The sequence below is a fragment of the Lontra canadensis genome, unplaced genomic scaffold (genome assembly GCF_010015895.1).
Source record: "Lontra canadensis isolate GAN:19392208 unplaced genomic scaffold, GSC_riverotter_1.0 scaffold7, whole genome shotgun sequence".
In the NCBI taxonomy this organism is placed as follows: Eukaryota; Metazoa; Chordata; class Mammalia; order Carnivora; family Mustelidae; genus Lontra; species Lontra canadensis.
The window spans coordinates 21,702,803-21,729,412 of record NW_022631001.1 but is presented as its reverse complement, the minus strand read 5'-3'; the positions used below and the strand labels follow the sequence as shown (position 1 = coordinate 21,729,412).

Here is a 26,610-nt window from a genome sequence, read left to right as displayed (position 1 = left end):
GGGAGGTGGTTATGGTGCCCGTTTGAGAGAAGAAGAAACAGGGGTTCCAAGAAGTTAAGTAACCTGCACAAGGTCACGAGGAAGTTAGAAGCAGATCTGCAATCAGAACTGAAGTCTTCAGGCTCCCAGTCCCAAGGCCTTCCTATTCCGCTGCGCTGCCTCTTAATGGACAACTGCTGCTCATGATTATGTGTTCTCTTCTCTCTCTCCCCATTGCTCTGCCATTCAGTCCCCAGGTTACTAATTTCCTGTTCTATATAGTGATCAAATTTATCCACTTCTCCATTTTCACTGCCACTACCCTATTTCAGGCATTGTTATCTATGGCCTTGGATCATTCTAACAATAACCAGTCACCTGCATTCTGGTCCCCTTCAATCAGACAGCAGCCAGGATGATCTATAACCTTGCTATTCAAACCAGTATCAGTAAAACTTGGGAGACCATTAGAAATGTAGGATCTCAAGCTCCAGCACAGACCTACTGAATTAGAATCTGAATTTTAATGAGATCCCAAATGATTCGCGTGCATACAAAAGTTTGAGAATCAAGAGAATGAGAAGACAAACCACAAGTAAAAAGAAAATATTTGCAAAAGATATATCTGATAAAGATTATCCAAAATATATGAAGAACTCTCAAAACTCAACAATAAGAGATAAACAATCTGATTAATAAAATGCACCACCATGGTATATGATGTTAATAGTGGGGAAGGTTGTACATATGTGGGGGCAGGAGGTTTACAGTTATACAAGGTATACTGGGTACCTTCCCCTCAATTTTGCTGTGAACCTAAAACTGCTCTTTTTAAAGTTTCTGAAGCTCTGTCCTACAAACCTGTACCTCTTCTTACCTCCCGCTACTTATGTTTCATATGCTCTATACCACCTACACTGAACCAGTTATGTCACCAAACATGATGAGCTCTTTCACACCTCTTCCCATTTTCTCAAGCTACACCCTTTGCTTATAAATTTTTCCTTGCCTTTCCCTTCGCTTGTTACCTCAGCCTTTAATTCACACTTTTCGGGTGTCAGCTTAAAGGTCATCTCTTCTCTGAAGTCCTCCTTGATCTCAAGGTTGGGCATTCCTTCACCCTCTCTTCTGTTTCCACAGCACCATTATTGTAACTGCCTATTTTTTAGGTTTACCTTCCAACCAGACTGAGTCCCAAGTGCAGCAGTCATGTCCAATTCATCATGGATCCCCAAAAGCTAGCACACATTTGGCACAAAACAGCAAATGAAGAAAGGAACAAATGACCAAATACCTAACTCGACTTGGCAAGAGTCTAAAGAATCTTGTTGAAGGCAGGCAAATTCCCTCCAGGACAGGAATAAATGTCTCAGTTTTACAAGGTCTTACCTGACTTTTCACAATCCTTGTTACCCAGCTACCTCAGTCCTGTCTGAAAACCCTGCTCTGTAGGAGCTCAGCACATTGGCCAAAAGAAATTCTGAAGTCCCAATGCCTCCACAGACCCAGGATAATCTTGATGAAAGGCAGAAAAATGGGGTGGGGGGTGGGAGAGGATGAGGGGAGGAATGAGAAGGTCCAGAGTCCAGGCCAGTTTTGCCCCTACACACCACATAATCCAGGTTCTCAGCTTTCTCATCTGAAAATGGAGAGAATGGACTAGATGATTATAAGGACCCTTCCAGCTCCTACATTCCATAAGTCTAATGAAAACAGAAAGATGAATACTCTCAAAGCTCTGTAGCTAGATTCCTCCTTACATGGCACCTCACAGTTTTTAATAGGTACCCCAATCACATTGTCTCATATAAACACCACAATCCTGAGAGGCAAGTTTTATTTGTAGATTAGGAAATTGAAGCTGAAGTGACTGCAATTCAAAAGGTGTGGCTTCAAAGCCAAGGCCCTTTACATTCTACTGTTTTACCTCCCATAAAGAATTTCAAATTGAGTCAAGGAAACATACTTTGGTAAAATAAGGAAAGGAAATAACACTGAGTAAGAACTTACCATATATAAGATACTGTAACACATTATTTTCCTTAATTCTTAAAATCCTATGAGATAGATTATTACTACTATCATTTTACAGATAAGAAAACTAAGTAATAATAATAATAATAATAATTTGCTCAAGCTCACATTGCTAGTAAGAACTGAGATTTGAACCCAAGTCTGATACAAAGTTTCTCTCCTCAGTGTCTTACTGAGAACTATTTGCCAACATGCCAACTGCTGGGGTTTAAACTATTTATGCACTTGGCAATTTCCCTTCCAGAAGCAGCTGCATTTAGAAAGGGAAGGCCAAGAGTTTACCAGGGCCCAAATTAAGCAGTCATTTATGACATAAATCCATCTGTCTTATTCATAGCTAGAATGCATGGGACATGGTACATGACTTTGGATTGCTTACTGTTCCTAAATTTCCTCTGATCTAGTCCCTTAAAAGATTGTGTGATGGAGAGGAGAAGTGAGTTGGGGGAAACCGGAGTGGGAGACAAACCATGAGAGACTGTGGACTCTGAGAAACAAACTGAGGGTTTTGGAGGGGAAAGGGTGGGGGTTGGGCGAGCCTGGTGGTGGGTATTAAGGAGGGCAAGTATTGCATGGAGCACTGGGTGCGCTGCATAAACAATGAATTTTGGAACACTGAAAAAAAATAAAATGAAAAAAAAATTGTATGGAAGAACAATTATGTTATTTTTATGTTTTATTTATATTTTTATTTTATACTTACATATCTTCTATTTTTATATATTATTTCTAATTTATATTATTAATATACTATATAATATACCATCGTAGGCATGGGATGTCAATACAAAAGAAACTCCAGTAATGGAGACACAGAAAGAGAATGGCTCAGAGGATGAGTAGTCTATAGAAAAGAGCCCCAAGGAAATGAAATCAATTAACACATGAAAAAACAGGGTAATGCTGAAGCTGGCTTCCATGGGATACTTTTTGCCCCATAACCTTTGCATATACCTGCCACATTCCTACCTCCAAGTTTTTGCTCACTTTTTGTTCTCCTTGCTTTAGAATGCTCTTCCTCCCAATCTCCCTGTCAAATTCTCAGTCATCTTTTAAAGACTGGTTTAAGTCCTACTTCTCTTCCTGAACTTTCCTCCCTCTGTTAATTCCCAAGACAATAAATCTGCCACACCACCATGCATTTAGTCCTTTCCTATCTTGTATGGTTCCTTGCTATTTTAAAGACTTACCCCTTTCCTTAAAATGTAAGCTTCTTAAGAAGTATAATCATGGCTTGTAATTATGATTGCTCAACTTCCGAATCTTCCACTGAGGACCCAACACAGAATAAGTTATTCCAGAACACACCAAAAGTATTAGGAAGTAACCTTAGAGACCGTTATTCTACTCCCTGAAAAAAGAGCCCTGAGAAGTAAACTGACTCGATCTGCAGAGCTGCATTAGAGAGCAGCAAATGGAGGGAAGACTCAGTTCACCTGATAAAATCTTCTACCTCTGTGATACCCCCTGATCCTACTGACTGATTTGACTGGAAGCAACTACTGAATGAAGTAACAGTTTAGCATAGAGCAGAACTGGACTATAAGAAGAGGAAGGGCTTGGCTGAAGTGAGAGAGGAGGGAAGTACAGGGGTGAAAAACAAAACAAAACAAAAAACTCTAGCTGGCAGGATTTGTCCCAAGTGCTGTGCAATTTAGGCTAAGTATTCACTGGCTGGGGACCACCAGCAGAAAACAGGGTACCTGAGGCAGGAAAGCAGGATGGAACGGAGAAGTCATGTAGTCACAGAGCCACCTGGCACTTGGCAAACCCCTTCCTGGAAGTAACAATCACCTCCCTCACATGTGTATAGCCCTTCACATTCACTGCCTCACTGGCTCCTTACAACAACTCTAAGAACCAGACAGCATGGATTATCCCCATTTCGTTGCTGAGAAGACTGAAGTCAGGGAATTTAAAAAAATCTGTTCTGGACTACGAGTCAAAGGAAGATGGATCCAATATTCTCTCTGCCATTAACTAACTTTATGGCCCTGGAAAATCTCTTCTTCTGAGGTCAAGTCTTCAATCTATAAATACGTCACCGATCCATGTTCAGGTACAGATAAAGGTGGGTAAAGAAAATCACCTTTCTGGAGAAGGTAATAACTGAAAAAACTCATGAAGGATAAACAGGAGTTGGTCAGGCAGAAATGGGGAAGGACATTCCAGAGGGAAACAGAATAAACAAAGGCTCAGAAAACAGTGATCTTTGTCCCAGCTTTCCACCTGCCCAGCAAGTCAACCAAATTTAATAACTCTTATTAGAGATGTACAACAAGTTGGGACTGAGGGGAGAGACCATGGAGAAAATAAAGCAAACTCGGGATTCTGGTAGGCCCATATCTCAAGGCCACAAACATTAGGCTGTCTGGGACGACTGCTGCTGCTGGCACACTTTTTTATGGTGGCTAGCAAATATGAGTCTAGAGGAATCTGATGAAGACCTATGTCTGCACAAGAACTTGTAAGTGAATGTTTATAGCAACATTATTCAAAACAGTCAAAAAGCAAACGTCCCTCGACTGACGAACAGATGAATAAAAGAAATAAAAATACGGTACATCCATACAACAAAATGTTATCCAGCTATAAAAAGAAATGAAGTCCTGATCCATGCTACAGTATGGATGAACTTTAAAAACGTTATGCTGAATGAAAGAAGCCAGTATCATGGGGTGCCTGGGTGGCTCAGGTCATGATCCCAGGGTCCTGGGATTGAGCCCTGCATCAGGCTCTCTGCTCAGCGGGGAGCCTGCTTCCCTCTCTCTATGCCTGCCTCTCTGCCTATTTGTGATATCTATCTCTCTCTCTCTCTGTCTGTCAAATAAATAAATAAATAAATCTTTAAAAAAAAGAAAGCCAGTCCCAAAAGGTCACGTATTATGTGACTCCATTTATATAAAATGTCCAGAAAAGTCAAATCCATAGACAGAAAGTAGATCAGTCGTTGCCAGGGGCTCGGGGAAGAAGGAAATATGGTAAAGTACAGAGTTTCTTTTTAGAGCTATGAAAATGTACTGGAATTAGAGCAGTGTGATAATTGTACAATCTTGTGACTATAGTAAAGACCACTGAACTGTACACTTTGAGATGGTGAACTGTATGTGAATCGTATCTCAATTTTTAAACCAAGTAAATGTAATTTACTGTATTAAAATAAAGTAGAAAATGTATAGAATTCAATTAATGCAGAAAAAGCATTTGCTAAAATTTTATATCCAATTGTGATTAAAACCTCTTAGCAAACTAGGATTACAAGGGAATTTCCTTAATCCAATAAAAGCTAATTACCAAAAAACACTAGAGCCAACATCATACTTAATGGTGAAATGTTGATAGGTTTTCCTCTGAGATTACAAATAAGATAAAGATGTCACTTCTATTTATCATAATCCTGAAGGTATTAGCCAGTGAAACTAGGAAAGAAAAAGAAGCACAGGGAGAAGGATTAGAAAGGAAGAAACATAACTACCACAATTTACAGATAATATTATTGTGTATACAAACACAGAAAAATTCTAATAGGAGAAAAATCTTCATAACTTAGAACAGGTGAAGAGTCCAAAAATAGAACAGAAAGCATTAGAAAGGAAATAATACATCTGACTATATTAAATTCTATCAAAAATACCATTAAGTGCATAAATGAAGATACCTGCAATATATATAACTGGCAAAAGGCTTGTATCTAAATAAGAACTCCTGCAAACCAATAAAAAAATTTTTTTCTTAAATGGGCAAAAGGCTTGACCAGGCACTTCACAAAAAAGTATACCCAAATGGCCAATTAATAGAAAAGCTGCTTAACCTCCTTAAAGACTGATAATAAAAGTGGTGACAAAAACAAGTAAATGCATCACTGGTGGGAATATATATTGAACAACTTATGCACCATTGGTGGGAATATATATTGAACAACTATGTGTTTGAACTTTGTATTTTTGGTATTTATCAACCAAAGTTTAACACAAGTATCTGCGTGATTCAGCAATTTCACTATGTACATGCACCCAACAGAAATGTGTGAACACATGTATAAAGACATGCACTCGAATGGTCAGAAAACATTCCTGAAACAGCTTATGTTCATCAAAAGTACAATGGAAAATATTCCTATAAGAGAATATTATCCAGCAATGAAAATGAGCTAACCCACATGTAAAAATACAGATAAATCTTATTTAAAAATGTTAAACAAAGGCAAATATATGGTGTATGATTCTATATACAGTAAGTTAAAAAGTAGACAGACTCATTTATGAGTTAATCTTTGGGAAGGAGAGATATGTTAGTGCCTGAAAGGGAGAACATAGGGAGCTTCTAGATGGCTAGCTATATCCTTTTTTTGGGGGGGGTCATGTTAGTGGCCACATAGGTGCAGTCAATGTATCACTGAATTGTACACTTCTGAAATGTGCATTTTTCTATATAAAGATGTTAAGTGCAATGGTGGAATCTACAAGAACCATGGCTCATCAAAAGGTAAGACTTCAACAAACACTAAATACTAAGTTAAATTCAAATAATTCTTTATAACATTTGAAAAAAACTTTAAACAAGTCCCAAAATGTTCACGCAGTAGCACCAGTAAGTGCCTAGCAATCAATTCCATAGCTCTTCGTTGCAAAGTTACTTTTTGTCTTGATGATACAAATACACAGGAGTGATCTATCATATCAATTCTACATTTTAGGACTTATTATGAAAACCACTTTTGGACTAATTAAAAGAATCATCCCCTTTTCACAATTAACAGTTAACTTTTAATGAATTTACAATTGTGCCTACCCATTTCTTAAAAAAAAAATACTTTTTTGTATTGTTATGCTAGTACATCATTAGTTTTTGATGTAGTATTCCACGATTCATTGTTTATGCACCACACCAAGTGCTCCATGCAATATGTGCCCTCCTAAATACCCACCACTAGGCTCATCCATCCTCCCAACCCCCTCCCCTCTAAAACCCTCAGTTTGTTTCTCAGAGACCTTTACATAAATAAAATAAATATATGTGTTTATTAAGTGCCTTCATTTATTAAACCCTAATTATTTTAGTTGTGGGTAATCCATATCAAATAAGTGTATATTTTATAGGCAGGTCATCAATTTAATACTTTTATTTTAAGTATTAAACCCTATTTAAGAAGGTATAATATGTTCACATTCATTTTAGGTTCAGGGAAGGTTATAGTGGCTAGTTCTCTACTGGGTTTTAGTTGTCAATAGCCAATAAATTTTAAAACTTGTAATTACAAGTTTAAAACTTATAATTTTTTTTCATATTTAAATAGTATAATTTAGTAAGATTTGACAAGTATACATCCATGAAACCAACACCACAATCAAGATAACAAACATAGCATCAGTCACCCATTGTTTCCTTGTGCCATTTTGTAATCTTTCATTCCCACCCCATACCAGTCCTCTAACCCCAAATACTAACTTGTTTCCTGTCCATAGACTAGTTTGTAACTTATAGAATTTTATAAACAGTATACATAATGTATGTAGTATTTTTAGGTCTGGCTTCTTTTAGTCAGCATAATTATTGTTAGATTCATCTATGGTTTGAGTTTATTCCTTTTTGTTGCTGAGTACTATTCCACTGTGTGCATAAACCACCATCTTTTTATTCACAAGTTGATGGAAGCCTGGATTGTCTGTATAAAACTTATAATTTTTTAAACTTCTGTTGAAACATTTAACTTTCAGGTTAAAAATTTTCTGTTATTTGAATGCAGCTGGGTTGCTCAGTCATTAGAGCCTTGATCTCAGGTCTTGGTCTCAAGGCTGTGAGTTTAAGCCCCATGTTGGGTGTGGAATCCACTTAAAATTTTTTTTCTGTGAAATGAAAAATTTGTGTTTTAAATTAAAAATTTAGAATTTAATCACACACACACACACACAGAAACCTGGCTCATGAGTCACATATGATTTTACAGAGTATTCAGTCCAATTTTTTCATTTTAAAGATGAGAAAACCCAGAGAAGTTCAGGGAGTTGCTCAAGGCCACATTAACAAATATCTGAGAACACTGCAATAGGAACCAAACCCCAAACAGAATATTTTACAATGTTACTTCCTTAGAAAATCTTGAACACATAGTTGGTTGCCAAGCCCAACTCGTAATATCAAATGTGTATCAATGCTTCACTATGTAAGTGAATTAGATAACACAGGGGAAGAGAAAGAGTGAAAAGGGAGAGGATTAGACTAAGAAAGAAGTGAAGAGTATCTAAGAGATCTGGAGTTTTAAGAGGCTTACCTTTTTGGCCTCTGTTTCAAATATATTATTTGTTCCAGAAATCCAGGCCCATATCCAGAGCTTAGAACCCTGCTTCTGACAGATATTACAGAGAACTCTTGGAGACTTCTTGGGAAACCTGCTTAGTCTCAGAGTACAGAATAACTTAATCTGCTCTTCCCATTATCCCTATCTAAACCAACAGGAAATACAAGCCTATATGTAGGAAGAGAAAAGTAGCTTATGCCAGAATCATTCTTTAATTCTACTTTGGAAGAACCCTGTTAAGAGTTGCTATTTTGTAAATGTTGTAACAACTCAACCATGACTGCAAGTTACAATAGCCACCAAAATTTCTATCAACTCTAAAAAAGGCTGCAGTTTGCATAGCATTTTTCACATCTTCAGTCTTCCGGCAATTCTGAGATAAGTATTACTGTACCCATACTACAGATAAGAGAACTAAAGCCAAGAAAGGTAAAGCAACTTAACCAAAGGTCACAAAGTCAGGAAGGGGCAATGGTGATAATTTTAAGGGCTTGAACTCCAACACGGCTTCTTTTGAAGGTACTGTGCCTTCCCCATATTGCAGACTACATGAATATGCCAGTGAGTGATAGAACAGATGTTATTAAATGCAAATTAGTTTGAATGTTAAAAGAAACAACCAAATCAATTCTACTAAAACCATCAGTCTGAACGTCTCTCGGATGGGAGCCCTCAAACACTATATGGTGTCTGAGGACTTAGAAGAATGAGAGAGTACAGAAGCAAGAGACAATTATTCAAATTCAGACTCCATGCTCTACAACTATGCAGATGTGACCCTGGGTAAGTTGTTGACCTACTAAGCCTGAGTATCAGTGTTGTTCAGTGGTTTCAGAGTGTCAGTCCCCCATTCAGCCACTCCCTAACTAGATAACCTTGGAAAAGTTACTTAATCTCCATGAACCTCAGTTTGCTGTCTACTAAGTGAAATATTTATGTACCTGCAAGGGCTGGTATATTTCACAAATATCAAAACTCTTAATATATTGTGTGGTAATTAATAGGCATTCAACAAATAGTAGCTGGTTATTGCTATTACTATTTTACGGTTATTACTATTGTCTAATTACTATTTGTTATTATTACTATTTTTTATTATTGTTTTTAATTTGAAGACCAACTAAGGTAAAGAAAATGTACATGTTTTATAAGCTAAAAGCTTTACAAACATGAGTTATCATTAATATAAGGAAGTTTCAGAGTAAGATTTCCGGACCCACTCACTAAGACAGAGAAACTGTGGCTAAGAAGAAAGAAGAAAGAATCATTCTGATGTCATGTAACTAGAGACCACAAGCTTGAAGAAATAAAGTGGAAAAAGAAGGTCAAAACCTCACCCATCCTAATTTTAACCCCATTTTGGCCTACTCCATTCGGCTTTCTGATAGCATGGGAATTCAGGCTGACACTGCCAAATCCTATGGTGCAGTACAGTTATCCAGGGTTCAGCACAAATCATTGGCCTTACTTATTTTTTTAAAAGATTTATTTTTAAGAAGCACCTCTCATTGGTTCAGCTGAGCTAATCTGAGCTCAAGGCAGTAAAATGCTCCAAACTTGGGAGAGATAAACACTGACGTAGTCCAGTTTTAAAATTAACTTTGCTAAACTCTTCCCAAGCCTGGAGAACTCCACTTTGGTTGTGAAAATTAAGCCAGAAGAAGATTCCAAACTAAATACTGCATGACTTAATAGAATAAACCAAAGGCTCCAGATCCTAACCACAGGTACGAGGCTTTCCCACATAGAATTCCGCAACCCAGCCCCACATACTCCAGGCCTTCAGCTACAGCTTCTTTGATTTATTTACGCATTCCTCCAGGCACACACTGAAGCCGTGCTGGAGGTCAGCATTAGGTAATGCCCACAGACATTCTAACCATTGCCAGCTCAAATCTCAGCCACTACCGCAGGCCACAAAGACTCTTCTTTCTCGTTTCCCAAATCTCTTTAGAGACCTAAAACTACCCCTTTGGTAATTTTGGCTCCAAAAGTCTGGGTATGCCCTAAGCATCTGTTATTCTTTAAAAGCGCCATGAGTGAATCAGACATGTAATCTGGGTTGAGAAAAACGAACAGAGATAGTCGGGTATGCTGTAACAGATACTGCAGGAAGACTGAGTTCCACACTCATCCCTGCCACTTTCCAGCTGTGATCTCAAGCAATTTAATTTTCTTTAAACCTCAGCCTCCTCAACTGAAAATGACTTGCAGGCATCAGATTAAAACAAGAACTGAGTTTCCCATTTAAAAAAAAAACACCTCATACTTGCAGTGTTTTACAGTTTAGAAAATGGTTTTGTATTCACTATGTGAAAAGGCAAAAGCCTACTAATGGTAAGGGTGATGGGAATTACAATTATTCCTACTTCACAGATGAGAATACTAAGATTAAAATAAATTGGTAAGAGAAAAAGAAATCACAGAATAAATGTCAGAAATAGGACTTAATCTTGGTTCTCTAAGTCCGTTCTAGACTATTTCTAGGCCAAATACTTTGGTGAGGCCATACCACTTCAAAGACTGCCAACTCTGCTTTGAATCCTGCTAGGACGAAGTGAGGCACAAAGCAAAGGTCAACAAATGTTTATTGGTTGAAAGATAATATCGACAAGCATAAAATTAAGCTGAACAAAGGCTCCAAACAAAAGGGGGGGAAAAACTTCACTTATCTCATTTTGATGCATGCATTAATTATAGCCATCTTTAAAGCAAATGGATGAAACCTCTGTGCTCAGGGCATGCACAGAAAATCTATAACTAAGGGATGAAAGAGACAACTAGATTATTTCACAAGAACTTTTTAAAACTTTATGCTTTCTGTATCTATACTTTGAATTCACAGAGAAACTGGTTTGAGATCTTGAGCTATAAGATTTACTTTCAGAACAGATTTGGCCTAGGATCACTCAGTGAAGGGTGTCCAAGAAGAATCTCTGGGTCTACACACAGTTTTATTATTAATTAAAGTACTTTACAATGGCCCAGCTTCTTTTCACCTACACATGCAACCCAATCCAACTTCATCTTTATAATCTCATTTATTTAATTTTAGGATTTCAAAACTATGAGAGACCTTTTATGTTTACTGGTTTGACTCTAGTTTTTTGGATAAAGACACTGAAGCCTACAGAGAAATAATTGACCCAAGCTGTCAGCCAATTTATGACAGAACTAAGACTACAACCCAGATATTCAGACCCCCACCTCCCATTCAGTATGTAAGATCATCTCTTTAGTTCTCAATGAACACACACAAGTTTTACTGAGATATAATTCACTGAGATACAATTCATCCATATAGTGCACAATTTAGTGACTTTTTATATATTCTCAGATCTGGGCAACCATCCCCATAATCAATTTTAGAACATTTTCTTTTTTTTTTTTTTAAGTTTTCTTTCTTCTCTTTTTTAATTATGTTCAGTTAGCTAGCATATAGTACATCATTAGTTTTTGATGTAGTGTTCATCGATTCATTAGTTGTGTATAACACCCAGTGCTCATCCCAATACACGTCCGTGTTAATACCCATCACCCTGTTACCCTATCCTCCTAACCCCCCTTCCTTCTATAACCCTCAGTGTGGTTTCCGGAGTCCAGAGTCTCTCATGATTTGTCTCCCTCTCTGATTTCTTCCCATCCAGTTTTCCCTCCCTTCCCCTGTGGTCATCATATTTTATCACCCCAAAAAGAAACTCCATACCCCCTAATCCCATCTGCCTCTTCCCACAGCCCTGGGCAATGATTCATCTGCTTTTTGCCAATGGATTTGCCTGGATATTTCACATAAATGGAATCATATAATATGTGGTCCTTTGTGACTGACTTCTTTTACTAACACAATGTTGGCAAAGTTCAACCATGCCGTGGCATGGATCAGAACTTCACTTCCTTTTATTATCAAATAAAATATTTATTTGTATGGATGTGCCACATTTTACTTATCCAGTCATCAGCTGATGGATATCTGGGTAATTTCTACTTTTTGGCTATTATGAATAATGCTGCTATAAACATTCATGTGCAAGTATTATATGGACACATGTTTCTATTTCTAGGTCATATAGCAACTCTATGCTCAATTTTTTAAGAAACTGCCAGACTTCTCTAAGTGTTTTTAACATTTATTTTCCCACCAGCAGTGTATGAGGGTTCCAATTTCTCCAAATCCTTGTCAACATTTGTTATTATCTTTTTATTACAGCCATCCTAGTGGGTATAAAGTGACATCTCACTGTGCTTTTGATTTGCAGTTCCCTCACAGCTAATGATTTTGAGCATCTCTCCAATGTGCTTATTGGCCATTTGTCTGTCTTCTTTGGAAAAATGTCTATTCAGATCTTTTAGCCATTTTTCAATTGAGTTGGTTTTTTATTGTTCTGTTGTATTAGCTCCTTATATATTTATGATACAAGTCCCTTATCAGATATAGGATTTAAGAAAATTTTCTCCCAAGGGGAACCCTCTTAACACTGTTGGTGGGAATGCAAGTTGATGCAGCCACTTTGGAGAACAGTGTGGAGATTCCTCAAAAAATTAAAGATAGAGCTTCCCGATGACCCTGCAATTGCACTACTGGGTATTTACCCCAAAGATACAGATGTAGTGAAAAGAAGGGCCATCTGTACCCCAATGTTTATAGCAGCAATGGCCACGGTCGCCAAACTGTGGAAAGAACCAAGATGCCCTTCAACGGACAAATGGATAAGGAAGATGTGGTCCATATACACTATGGAGTATTATGCCTCCATCAGAAAGGATGAATACCTAACTTTTGTAGCAACGTGGACAGGACTGGAAGAGATTATGCTGAGTGAAATAAGTCAAGCAGAGTCAATTATCATATGGTTTCACTTATTTGTGGAGCATAACAAATAACATGGAGGACATAGGAAGATGGAGAGGAGAAGGGAGTTGAGGGAAATTGGAAGGGGAGGTGAACCATGAGAGACTATGGACTCTGAAAAACAATCTGAGGGTTTTGAAGGGGAGGGGGGTGGGAGGTTGGGGGAGCCAGGTGGTGGGTATTAAGGAGGGCACGTATTACATGGAACACTGGGTGTGGTACAAAAACAATGAATTCTGTTATGCTGAAAAGAAATTTTAAAAAAAGAAAAAAAAAAGAAAATTTTCTCCCATTCTATGGATTATCTTTTTACTTTCCTGGTGGTAAAATTCGAAGCACAAATGTTTTTAATTTTGATGGTATCTACAAAGCAAGAAATCTTATCTTCCTAGTCCGCAAGAACAATTTCAACTTTTCAAGAGTCCTCCTTACTACATGTAGAAACTTGGGCTAAACACCTACTTACTTAACAGAGATCAAGAATTATGGTTGATAAAGCACAGTGTTAAAAATAAGCACACACCTGGGGTGCCTGGGTGGCTCAGTGGGTTAAGCCTCTGCCTTCAGCTCAGGTCATGATCCCATGGAGATGGAGCCCAGCACTGGGCATTCTGCTCAGCAGGGGACCTCTGCTTCCCCCTCCCCCTCCGCCTACTTCTCTGCCTACTTGGGATCTCTCTCCCTCTCTCAAATAAATATGTGGAATATGTCAAATAAATATGTAGAATCTTTAAAAAAAAAAAAAAAGCATACACACCTAAACTGAGGGATAAACAAAGTTGCTATATATATGGGAGAAAATTCTAGGGCATGGTAATACCACCTAGATCATAGCCCTGTATCTAGGAAGTTGGCAGCTGCTATACAAATGAGTTAGCCAAAAAATAAAAACTAAGCAACTTACCCATCTCTCTTCTAACTAGACCCCAAAAGAGCTCACTATGAAGGTGGAATAGGGGATAGGGTAAGTACACACAAAGATACAAGCCCAAAATAGTAAAAATTCTCAATAGTTCTCATTTCAGTTATTCAACAATTATTTCCTATCTATAATATCACTGCCTATTAGACATCTCTATGTCAAGGCATCTCAAATGCAAAGTGTCTAAAACTATCTTTTCACCTCAAATGCAATGTGTTTAAAGGCTTTCCTGTTTTCTCCAGCTACCAACCCTCCTGACTTGTTCCTCTTCCTGTGTTCCTTATTTGGTTAATGATACTATCATCTACCATCTTACACTGATCTATAACTATGCAGTTATATTTTTCTGCAACATAGGGTACTTTCTGCAATTTGCCATTGTGCTTCTTATATTTGGCCTACTATTTCAGAATCCCAATTCTGATTTTATCATATAGTCTACTAGCTATGTCTCCCAGCTTCAGTAAAGGAGTAAAGAGAACACATCCTAATATGAACTGCCTTCTGTGTGGAAGTTACTTAATTAGGAAATTTGCATATAATCTTCACACAACAACCCTGTGAATATTATTCCAATTTTAGAGATAGGAAAATCCCAATCTTTCCTACAGATAGGAAACTAAAGCCAAAGGGGCTAACTGACATATCTAAGGTCAGAGAGATGGTAAGTGAGTAATCCAGGATTTGAATCAGGTCCATCTAAATCAGAAGCTCATGATACCTATTTATAAACAGAAAGCCAATTTCATCAACACACCACAAGAAAAGGCCCTGCAAGCATGATGGAGAAATTTACCTCACATCAAGAGCCACTTAAATAAATAATTTGGGGAGTCAAACAAAAATCACTTATCAATGTGGACACCCAAACCTCTATTTCACTATCTTGTCCAGACAATTTCAGCGACTTTATCAGGTACACTGTTAAAATCCTAATTATTCAGGGCATCTGGGTGGCTCAATCAATTAAGTGTCTGCCTTTGGCTCAGGTCATGATCTCAGGATCTTGGGATTGAGCCCCGCATCTAGCTCCCTGCTCAATGGGAGTCTGTTTCTCCTTCTCCCTCTGCTCCTCTCCCCAGCTCATGCTCTCTCTCTCTCTCTCTCAAATAAACGAATAAAATCTTTAAAATCCTGATTATTCTTCTAGAAGTTTTATCAATAAATAGAAAATGAGCCCACCTAGTATGACCTATTCTTAGTACCTCATGCTGAGTCCTGCTTCTTTTTCCCAGCAACTACTTGCCTTTCTTACTGATATTTAATCTCCAAATCTAGATGTGAGAGGAGGACATATGAATAAAGAAGAGGCAATCAAGAATCCAGAAAGAAGACATTCCAAAAATGACACTAGCTTGGAAAAAAACATTTCCAAATGAAGACACTCCAGTATTTCTTATATTTTGTGAGTTCATAAAAGTTTTATAACTTATAAAGTAAATAGATGGCTTCAGATTATCCAAAGTCTGGCAAGAGCATAATTATTTTCTTAGAATTTTGCTAGAAATAGTTGATAAAGTATAAAAATAAGTTTATTTCCTATCTGACTTCAGTCACTTTGGGAAAGAAAGACAAGGGAAGGATTTAAGGGCAAAAAAGGTATTAAAGAAAAATTAAGTCAAGGAAAGGACAGATCTCTAAGCTACCAAAAGAAAAAAAATTGTCTTAAGCATACAATTGGTTAGAAAGAAATGAAATACTGTACTTTTATCTCCAGGTAAGATGGATCGGTAAAATCTGTCCTTCTTTTTCTTCTCCTCTGGGTTTGGAGGCAGAGGTTTGGAACCATGGTTTAGGGTTCCCGCGTCTTTGCTGCCAGCTCCAATCATAGTGCTGGTGTTTCTCATCGGAGGGGCTGGGGGTTTGTCTTGAATGTCTAGGCCGTTATTTGACATTGTCACCACCACCAGCAGCTACTGGAATCAGAAAGAACAACATAACTCTTTTATTATTTTCATGCAAAAGGAAATACATGTTGAAAAATTTCAAAGAATCCAAACGATACAACCCATCCTCGAGGGCCTAGCTCAAACCTTTCCACCACACACCATAACTACTACTGTCTTACTCACTCAACCATACTCAAAGATGTAATACCTACTCTATGCCAAGCACTGCTGAACATTCACAAGATTCTTCTTTTTCTCTACCTAAGACATTGGAGAGCACAGAAAACCAGCCTGATGTAGTTTGAAAGGCAAAATTTGGCCCAGCTAAATTAACTAGTAATCCCAGTGCCACTTACTAGCTTTAAAGAAATTCCTTAACCACTTGGGTTCCATTTATTCATTCATTAAATAAAACTAACAGCATTCTACACAGTGACCCTTTGCCAACCTCTAATTTTGTAACCTTAGGAAAATTATGTTCCCTCTCTATAATGGACTGTATCACTATATCAAGAGTCCCTAAAGCTGCTGGTTTTGTTAATAGTTTTACTGGAACACAACCGTTCATTTACATATTGTCTATGGCATCTTTCACATTCCAATGGCAGAGCTGAGTAGTTGCAACAGAGACTATATGCCCACAAACCTAAAATACTTATCTAGTGCTTTACAGGAAAAGTTTGCTGACCCTTGGCCTATGTCATCTCTCCAGTATTTTCTTCCTCTAAAATTTGACCTTGATCTCAATATATGATAGCCAATGCAGTAACCATTCTGTCATATATGGTGTTGAATTTACTGGCAATCTCCAATGCTTCTGGCAAAGAGAAGGAATAAAATCTTTTAAAAAGGGAAAAAATTGATATCACATGGTAACAAGAGTTTTAATGAAGACGGATGTTATTACTTTAAATCAGTAAGTGTCCTTGACGATGAGCAGGCATATACATAGACAGAATTAATAAAGTCTCTCATTATTCTTCCAGGTTACAGTGGAAACTGTATCTTTGGCCATGACTACTTAGAATATAAGCTCCGTCAAGTAAACACAATGGTGCTTTAGAGGCTAAAGTTTCTGATTAATAAATAAATAAATAAATAAACCAACGTAATAATCACCAAGAGCTTTTTAGAAATAAGATGTTCTGTTCTGACCCCCATAAATTTTTATTTAGTGTAACTAGGTTATGGACAAAATTCTGTAATGTTAAAAATTACTGATCCCAGTGCCAGCCAGATTTGAATACCACTGCTTTAGATGTCAATTATTTAAATGCTATGAACAAAATTTATTAACCTTTTTTACATTTTTTAATAAATGTAGGACTAAATGATCCCTTGCATCTACTTCTCCCTTGAATTCTTTCTCTACATGCCATAGATGATCTAAAACACAGCACTTCTCTATTTTTTTTACATTTTTTATTATGTTCAGCTAGTCAACATATTAGTTTTTGATATAGTGTTCAATGATTCATTAGTTGTGTATAATATCCAGTGCTCATCCTAACACGTGCCTTCCTTAATACCCATCACCCAGCTACCCCATCCCCACAAACCCCTCCCTTCTGTAACCCTCAGTTTCCCAGAGTCCAGAGTCTCTCATGGTTTGTCGATTTCTTGATTTCTTCCCATTCAGTCTTCCTTCCCTTTCCCTATGATCCTCTGCACTACTCCTCATGTTCCACCTATGAGCAAAACCATACGATAATTGTCTTTCTCTGCTTGACTTGTTTCACTTAGCATCATCCCCTCCAGTTCCATCCATGTTGATGCACATGGCAAGTATTCATCCTTTCTGATGGAATATACGAAATAAAAAACATATCTTCTTTAACCATTCATCTGCTGAAGGACATTTCGGCTCCTTCCACAGTTTGACTATTGTGAATGTTGCTGCCATGAACACTGAGATGCATGTGCCCCTTCTTTTCACTACATTAGCACTCCTCTACTTTAAAATCCATCACTGACACCTGGGTGGCTCAGTGGATTAAAATCCATCACTGACATCCCAGAACAAAAGCTAAAGTTCCTTACCAACTAAGCCACCATACCTGGACACAGCCTACACTCAAACTATACCTTAGAAATCTCTGTTCTCTTGATTTGCCAAGTCTCTTACCCTTCTTCCCCCAGTGCTTCTTGTCAAAGATTTCTCCCTCCTCTGACTGATAAAAATCTTACTCATCTTTCAGGCCAGATTCAAACTTCACCCTTTCTGTTACTCATCCTAACCTACCTCTACCAAACCAACATCTACCTCTATCTGTTCTTTACTTCTCTTTTTGATCAAAAGAAATTAAGTAAGCAAGAAGAATTATTAATCTATATTAACTCTCCGGGTGGTGTGCTTTTTATCCATTTCTTCTGGCTTCACTTTGCAGGTCTGCCTTTGCTTTTTCTCCCAGCCCCAACTCAAGTCCCTCAGCTCCCACAAAGGGGATTTCCATGGGCTGAGTCCTCAAGTGTACCTTCCTACCCTGGACTGCAGGTTCCAAAATTATACTCCCTACAGCCACCTGACAGACTAAGCAGGCCCTTCCTTGCCTCTTAGGTCCTTCAGCCCAAAGCTTCACTGAATATAGCTCCCCTTCAAGGCTAAAGCCCAAGATTATGCCAAGAGAGGTTCACCACCCTTTCTGATACAGGCTTTTCTTCATTTCTCAGATCTTTCAACCATGCCTGGAGAATACTCAGGGGGTAGGCCTCCACTTTCAAAATGATTCCAAATTATCGAAACCTAAAATCTGTTATTGGAATACAATGCTTGAATCCTCTGTACCATATTCTACCCAAGGTCATCTGGCCTATGCTTGAAAACTTCCATTTTTAGGAAATCTATGATCTCAAAAGTCAGCCTATTCTATCTTTGGTCACTTCATTTAGGAAGTTCTCACTTACATTAAGTTCTATGTATTTCACACTGCACAGCAATTATTTGTTTATACATTTGCCTCCCCCCTACACCCTTTTCTCTGCCAGCGTTAGACTATGAACTCCTCAAGAACAAAGTTCACTCTTACTTATTTCTCAATCCCCAACACCAGGTCTAGCACAGAATAATCAATAAAGATCTGCTGAACAAATGAATAAAGAACAAGTAAGCAAACAAATGAATAAGCAAACAAACACTACTTCTGTTAGTCCTAAATCCTATCTCACCTCTATTCAGAAAAGTCTATTGCTTCTTCCCCAGACTGAACTTTAGGTACTTGAAATCATCTTTCAAAATCCCCCAAGTCTTCTTGTTCTCTCAGTGTTAAACATTGAGTTTTCTCAATGTTTCTCAAATCAAGTTTTCTCAATGTTAAACAGTGTCTGTATTTTCAACTATACACCGTTCAATTTTGTACCTTCCCGATCCTTCCCTCTGAACTTACTTGGACTTGATGTTTCTATACTACTTTCCAATTTCCCTGCAGCCCTCCAAACAGTCCCTTCCTGTGGTTTCTCCACAAGTCTTTACTTTCTTTGTACTTCACAGATCCCCTCACACTGGTCATTTTGCGATCTACATTCAGCAAAATAACTGGCACATTTTTAAAACTACGCCATTTTAAACTTTGTTTATAGGAAAACAAGTCCAAAGGATCAATCCTGAGAGGAGAAAGGAAAAATATACTCAATTCTTAAATAAGGAGACCAAACACATCTTAAATCTTCTCACAGAATGTGCCAGTCAAATATTTGGGACAATGACAAGCCAATGCCTTCTGACGGGCTGCAGTATAAAGCGAGGCTCAAAGCCAACATTTAGAATGATAGTTCAGATGGCACCCCTCTATCCATCCTAGACAACAAACTGATATAATAGAGGGAAAGACACGCTGATCACATTTTACCAATGCTCCAGAGGCTCAGGGAGCCTAATAATTTATGAGCAACTAATTATACTGAAGTATTAATTATGAATCAACTGAATGGCTCTGTAATAAACGCAGGATCGTTGTGAGGTTTCAGAAAGGCCATCCGTAAGGCGAAAGAATAAAAAGATGACTGGATCTAAAATCAAGAGATCTGGATTTAGGTCCCGGCTCTGCTATTTACTAGTTATGACTCTAATAAAAGTCCCCCCCACCTATGAGCTACAATTTGGTGTTTCCCATTCTATGGTCACTAGACAGATAATGGTCAAGAGGCAACCAAGGAATGGAAGTGATTTATGTCCCCTTTTCTATAAAAAGCATAAAAATACAGTGCTAGCGCAGAAAGAAGGGAAAGAAAACGTTTTTCAAATAGCCATTATGTGTAAGGTACTTTACATACTGAATGAAACGGGACACAGACTGAGGGAAGGACTGTGTACAGCAGCAGCTACTCCCTTCCACTCTATGACATCTGGATGCCACAGCCACTAATACAAAAAGGGCCAAGATAAAGAATTTAAGATATACATAACATCAAAGCCAGAAGCAACTTTTAAACGTCACCTAATCTGACCCTCTCATATAACAGGTAGGAATACTGAGGTATTCATTCTGTAAACACAGAATGAAATTGCTAAAACACAGCAGTTTAAAGGTGGGATTAGAACCCATGTCTTCAGACTCTCTGCCAAAGAATTTTCCAAATATACCTCAGGTAATTCTATCCCCCGTGTACCTTTTCTGAACTGAACTCTGCTACTCTTGATTTAGGTAAGTCAAATCCAGCCAGTGGCAAAAAAAAAAAAAAAAGCACAATATAAACATGTTTGGCTGGACTCGATTGATATTTACTAAATGTCTTTCATGAGGCATAAATAAATTCTCGGTCTTCAAATCAGCCATGTGAAAGTTATGTACACCTTTTAATATCATTGCAGGTTCTCCATTTAAGCACAATTCAAATCAATCTTTACTGAGTACTTACACATAAAGTGCCATGGTAGAAACTAGGGACAAAGAGATAAATAAATGAATATGCTCTAACGCTAGACATTCTCATAGTTTAGGTAAGCAAGATACATAGGACTAGAAAACCACAGTGCCAGGACCATTGCGAACACTGCTACAGAGAAGTACAAGTGGTAAAATGTGAGAAGACATGAAAAGGAAAGACAGTATTGAATTTCGGTGATCAGTGAGGCTTCATAGAAGAGGTGGTGTTAAAAGCAGGGGCTTAAAGAAGAAATGAGACTAGAGGTCTTTGACCCTGGACTATTATATAATCCCTAGGAGCTTTTTAAAACACCAGCTCAAGTACTTAGGGGGCAGTATACTAATATATACAACTTACTTTGAAATGTGTTTTTAAAAAGTAAGATGGATTATTGGATGAACACGGGTATAATATTCTTGTCCATATATAATTTATAGTGGATATGATAAAGCAAATATATGAAAATGTTAATGGTAGAAGAATCTAGGTGGTAGACATACAGGTATTCACTATAAAATTCTTTCAACTTTGATGTAATTTTGAAATTTCTCCTAATAAAAGGGGTAGAGGGCAAATACCAGTACTGAGCTCTGATTTAACTAGTCTGAAATAGGTACAGGCATTGGTAAAGTACCTGAACCAAAGAAAACAAACAATAAATAAGCAGACTATTTTGATGGAGAATGATAATGGCAAACGCATCCTAGACCACAGGAATAGCGTAAGTGTGAAAGTACAGTGAGGTAGAATGCAACGCAAAAATAAAAAAGTAGGACACAGCGATCAGAGAGCCTTTTATGTTCTATAACACCTACAGCACTAGTCAGAAAAATAGTCCCTTCTAAGCAGTTCTAGATTCACGCAATGAATGTCCCATGTTAAAAATAAAAGATGACACTTGATTTAAAAAGGCTGTGGAGAGATGACAATGAGAAAAGAGCTGTTGCCTGGAGGAGGGGACCAGCTGCCATCTGTCTGCACTGAGGGTTCTGTGATGCCTTCAGCTCACACAATGGGACTTGGAGTTTTGGAAAGTCCTATAAACTGCTTAACAGAGTTGCTCAAATTCTAAAAAACAGTTTCCCCACAGACCTCCTGAACTAACTATCTTTACAAATAGGATTTCAGTCATCATTTGGCACTGATAGCTTAATAACCACTAACATTAGAAAACACTTTGGAATTTACAGAAAACTTGGAAATCTACTTGGTTGGTGTCAGTTTTCTCATTCATGCATGCAAATATTTATTCATCACCTACTGTATGCCAGGCTGTGCTAGGTGCTGGGGATAAAACAGTGAGCAAGTCAGAAGAAGCAAAATATCAGAGACACTGCCAGTCACCCAGAGCCAGCAGAGGCATGGATGTGAAATAAAGTCTGTGTGACTCCAGGACCAATTCTTTTTCTACTACACCACGTGTCACTGTTCACTCTAATGGCAAAGGGACTAGATAACCTTTAATAACTCCTCACGCCATTATTTAAGGTGAAGAAGGGAAAGGAAGAAGAAAAAATAAAACCTAGTCCACATGTTAATCACATTTGTCAGTCAACAACTCAAAGCAGCTGAGACTGGCACGACCAACACTCCACCCAGAACTGGGGAGTACTGCATGCCCTTGACACCTGGTTATGAGAATCTGATCTTTAATTAAATTGTGCCAAGAGGTTTTCTTTGGCAGGAGCCCGGAATGCTGCAGTCTTGAATTCGCTGAGGGATGTCCTTCTGACACGTCCAAGGCACTCCCGCTATGCAGCCTCCAGCCACTTGCTCTGGTTTAGCAACAAGAAAGCAACTGCTGAGGTAGCAGGGAGGAAAACTGGAGGCTGTTTCTGGGTTGTTGGAAAAGCTACTTTAATTTCTGACACTGCTTCCACAGGTAAAATACAAATAAGACTGTACTTTATAGAGCTACAAGAATTTATTTTTTAATATTTTATTTGAGAGAGAGAGAAAGAAAAGAGAGAGTGTGCGCATGAGTGGGAGGAGGGAGAAGGAGAGGCAGACTCCCCGCTGAGCAGGGAGACTGGACATGGGGGTGGATCTAAGGACCCCGGGATCATGCTCTGAGCCGAAGGCAGATGCTTAATCAACTGAGCCACCCAGGCACCCTGATTACTAGAATTTAAAAGCATAGATATATAGATATACATGGAACATATATATGCACCTAGCATGTTGCCTGGCACAAAATAGATGTCCAATAAATATCTGTTCTTATCCCCCACTCATCTTTCCAGTTTTATCTCTACTATTCCTTAAACTTAGTCATTCCAGCTCAATATGCTTTCATACCCCTAACTTTGCCCACACTGTTCTCCCCGCCTAAGATGTCCCAACTTGTCTGCCAAGCAAACTCCTCCTCATTCTTCAAGACCCACTTTGATTCACTTTCTCTATGAAATCTTCACAGAAGCCCCTCTAATTCTGTCTTTTCCCCAACATTTTAATTTAATTATACATACTTCTATGCAGCAGTTTCTATATTTCTGGGCAGCCCCACCAGACCACAAACAAGACAAGGGACAAAACTGAGTCTGTCACCAAGTCCCACCCAGCACAGACCTAACACACTAGGTACCTTGCAAAGGCTCACTGACTAAGGCAGCCTGGTTTACAGAAAAACAAAACAAAACAAAACAACGACAACAAAACCCAAAACAACACAACAACAACAACAACAACAACAAAAAACAGAAGGATCCTGAAAAACCAGCCAATCTCAAACCTTTATTTTATAGCTGGTAACCTGAAACCCACAGGGGTATGAAATTTACCTAAGATCACTCAGTGAAATAGTGAGGACATGAAGAGACACTGATTATTCTGATTCTCTTAAAAACACTCTTTCCACACTAATTATAATTTAAGACAGAATGAACAAAGGTCTGTATCTGGAATTAGAGAGCGTGGGAGCCAGAGAAGTGAAATGGAAAAGGCAGAGAGATTTGGGGTCCAAGACTTAAGCTAGCCCTGTACCTTCACCCTCCTCTCCCCTGCCCCAATAATACCTACACATCTTCCTTACTTCTACCACCCTTGCAGAAAGCCACTAGAGTTACTTGCAGAACCAGGACCAGTACCAAGGTACTGGTACTGTCCCTACCATATTGGGAAATTCCTGACCTGCAGCCCCAATTAAGCTATTCCTAACAGTTAAGGGGAAATTTTAAATCTATTTTACCAAACCATTAGACTTCCCAATGGATGCCCTGAAGTGAGAAAATCATCACTAAAACGTGAGGCCCATACAATCCGAGAGCTGGAAGGAACTTATAAGTTCATCTGGTTCAACCACCCAAGAAACACTGGAATCTACTCAGTTGTCTCCTGAATGGATTGACCTTCTAGTCAATCTCTGCCCGAACATTTCCTGTGATTTCCCACACTGCCTTATCCTTGCTGCCCGCTACCCCATTCCTAGTCACCTCACTCAAAGACTTTAGTTCCTAGTTAGTCTTCTTCTGTACCTCCCCAATTATCATTCTAGATGGCCTCTATACCCTGCCAACAATGATGACCGTTCCAACACACTGGCCATTTCAACTGTTGACCTCTAGTCCAAATTGGCCAATACTCCCATAATCACACCCTGAACCTTATCACCAAAATGTGTATTAACTCCAGTATCTGGAATGAATCCTATATACTCCAACACAACCTTCTATCCATGCAGCTCACTTTCTCAAGAACTTCTACTATAATTCCTAGACTTTATTTTGAGCTCAAACCCACTATCCATTAGTACCTCCTGTCTTCACCTCTCTTTTTCCTTAACTATAGCCCATCAAAATCATTCAAACATCACAAGCCATCAATCCTCTAAAACCCAACAACAAAAAACCAAACGACTCAATTCAAAAATGGGCAAAGGACTTGAAGAGATATTTCTTCAGAGAAGAGGTACGAATGGCCAATAAGCACATGAAAAGAAGTTCTAATGTGCTTATAATTACTAATCACATGTGCTTATAATCACTAATCATTAGGGAAATGCAAGTCAAAACTACAATGAGATAACACCCTGCCCCATTAGAATGGCAACTATCAAAAAAAGAGAAACCAAAAAGTGTTGGTGAGGATGTGGAGAAATTGGAACCCTGCACATTACTGGTGGGAATGTAAGTTGGTGCAGCCACTGTGGGAAACATTATAGCAGTTTGTCAAAAAATTAAAAATAGAATTACCATAAAATGCAGCAATTCCACTTCTGGATACATAGACACAAAAATATTCAAAACAGGGTCTCAAATATATATTTGCACACCGATGCCCATAACAGCATTATTCACAACAGCTAAAATGTGGAAGCGATACAAGTATTCTTTAACAGATGAATAGATCAGCAAAATATAATATACACATACAATCAAATATTATTCAGAAAATGACAGAAATTTTGTAATATGCTACAACATGAATGAACCCTGAGAACATTATTCTAAGTGAAATAAACCAATCACAAAAAGACAAATACCATATGATTCCACTAATATGAGGTACTTAGAGTAGTCAAAATCATAAAGACAAAAAGTAAAATGGTGGCTGCCAGGGGCTGGTAGGAAGGGAGAATAGGGAGTTATTGTTTAATAAGCACAGAATTTCAGTTTTACAAGATGAAGACTTATAAGATGAATGGTGCTAATGGTTGCTAATGGTTAATAATGTATTTAATGCCACTAACCCACACACTTAAATAGTTAAGATGGTAAGTTTTATGTTATGCATATTTCACCACAATAAAAAAAAAGGGGGGAATTAGAATTTGCTCTCCAATAGATACACTACAATGTGCTGAAAGTTCACAATGCTATCACAGTCATATTACCACAGGAGCCTATTAATGCTGGGGTAGAGACCAATGAACTAAGACTTAAGATATTAATTACAAGCAATGGATAACTGATTCTCAGTAAAATGTGTAAGACAATAAGTTTGTAATGGGCTGTCACTGTACATGTATACTTTAAACGAATTTGATCAATCTAAACAAATCTGATAAATAAAAACAACAACAACAACAACACACACACAAACAAAACAACCACCTTGTCTTCTCTCCCTTTACAAAATGCAACTGGCAAAATCCCAGCTTTGGGATAGTTGAACTCCCACTCTCCCCCAACTGTCTCTGTACTGAAGCAGCTGAATATCCTAAAGAATGTTACCTAATTGACTGCTTTCACTTGAAAATTATGAATACCTTTCTGCAAAAGATTACCTTGCCTCAAATGGGGATTCAATTAGGCTTCCCACTCACCCCTTTACCTTCACTGATGAACTCACCTTCTGTAAGAAATCAGAAATCCTTGCAGGAGAACTCCATCTTCCCACTTGCAAATCCATATGCCTCCCTGCCCCTGTACCACCCATTTACAATGAAGGAGGTATTCCTACTCCCATCAAATGCCATTCCTTCTTCTCCCTCAACTTGCACTCCCTCTCACCTGGAATGATCTCTTTTAGCTATACTAATCAACCAAACTATCAATCAATCTCTCCCACTCCCTCTCCATCTCTCTCTTAATTCTATTCAGTCATTCAATATGTATTTATTGAGCACCTACAATGTACCAGTACTAATCTAGCTGAATAAGACAATGTCCCTGTGTTCGTGGGTTTTATGGACTAATAAGAGAAGCAGACAAAGAAGTAAGCAAATATACAATGTCAAGACCATAATGAAAATAAAGAGTAGTGCATGTGACTCTGGGTGGGGGGAGGCCAGGGATGGGTGATATATAAGACAAGATGACTAGGACAGGCTTCTTTA

The 26,610-nt window shown here is 38.2% G+C and overlaps 1 protein-coding gene across 3 annotated transcripts in view; it reads right to left on the bottom strand.

The window, feature by feature from the left end:
• Window positions 1-26,610, bottom strand: part of PAK1 (p21 (RAC1) activated kinase 1) — an 83,507-nt gene that overhangs the window by 51,413 nt on the left and 5,484 nt on the right. For 2 of the 3 annotated variants that reach the window (XM_032852996.1, XM_032852998.1), the window contains exon 2: window positions 15,788-15,998. In XM_032852996.1, coding sequence (XP_032708887.1) covers window positions 15,788-15,977 — 190 coding nt within the window. In that variant the 5' untranslated portion in view covers window positions 15,978-15,998. The remainder of the gene's footprint in view (window positions 1-15,787; window positions 15,999-26,610) is intronic. The other variant, XM_032852997.1, reaches the window with a different exon arrangement.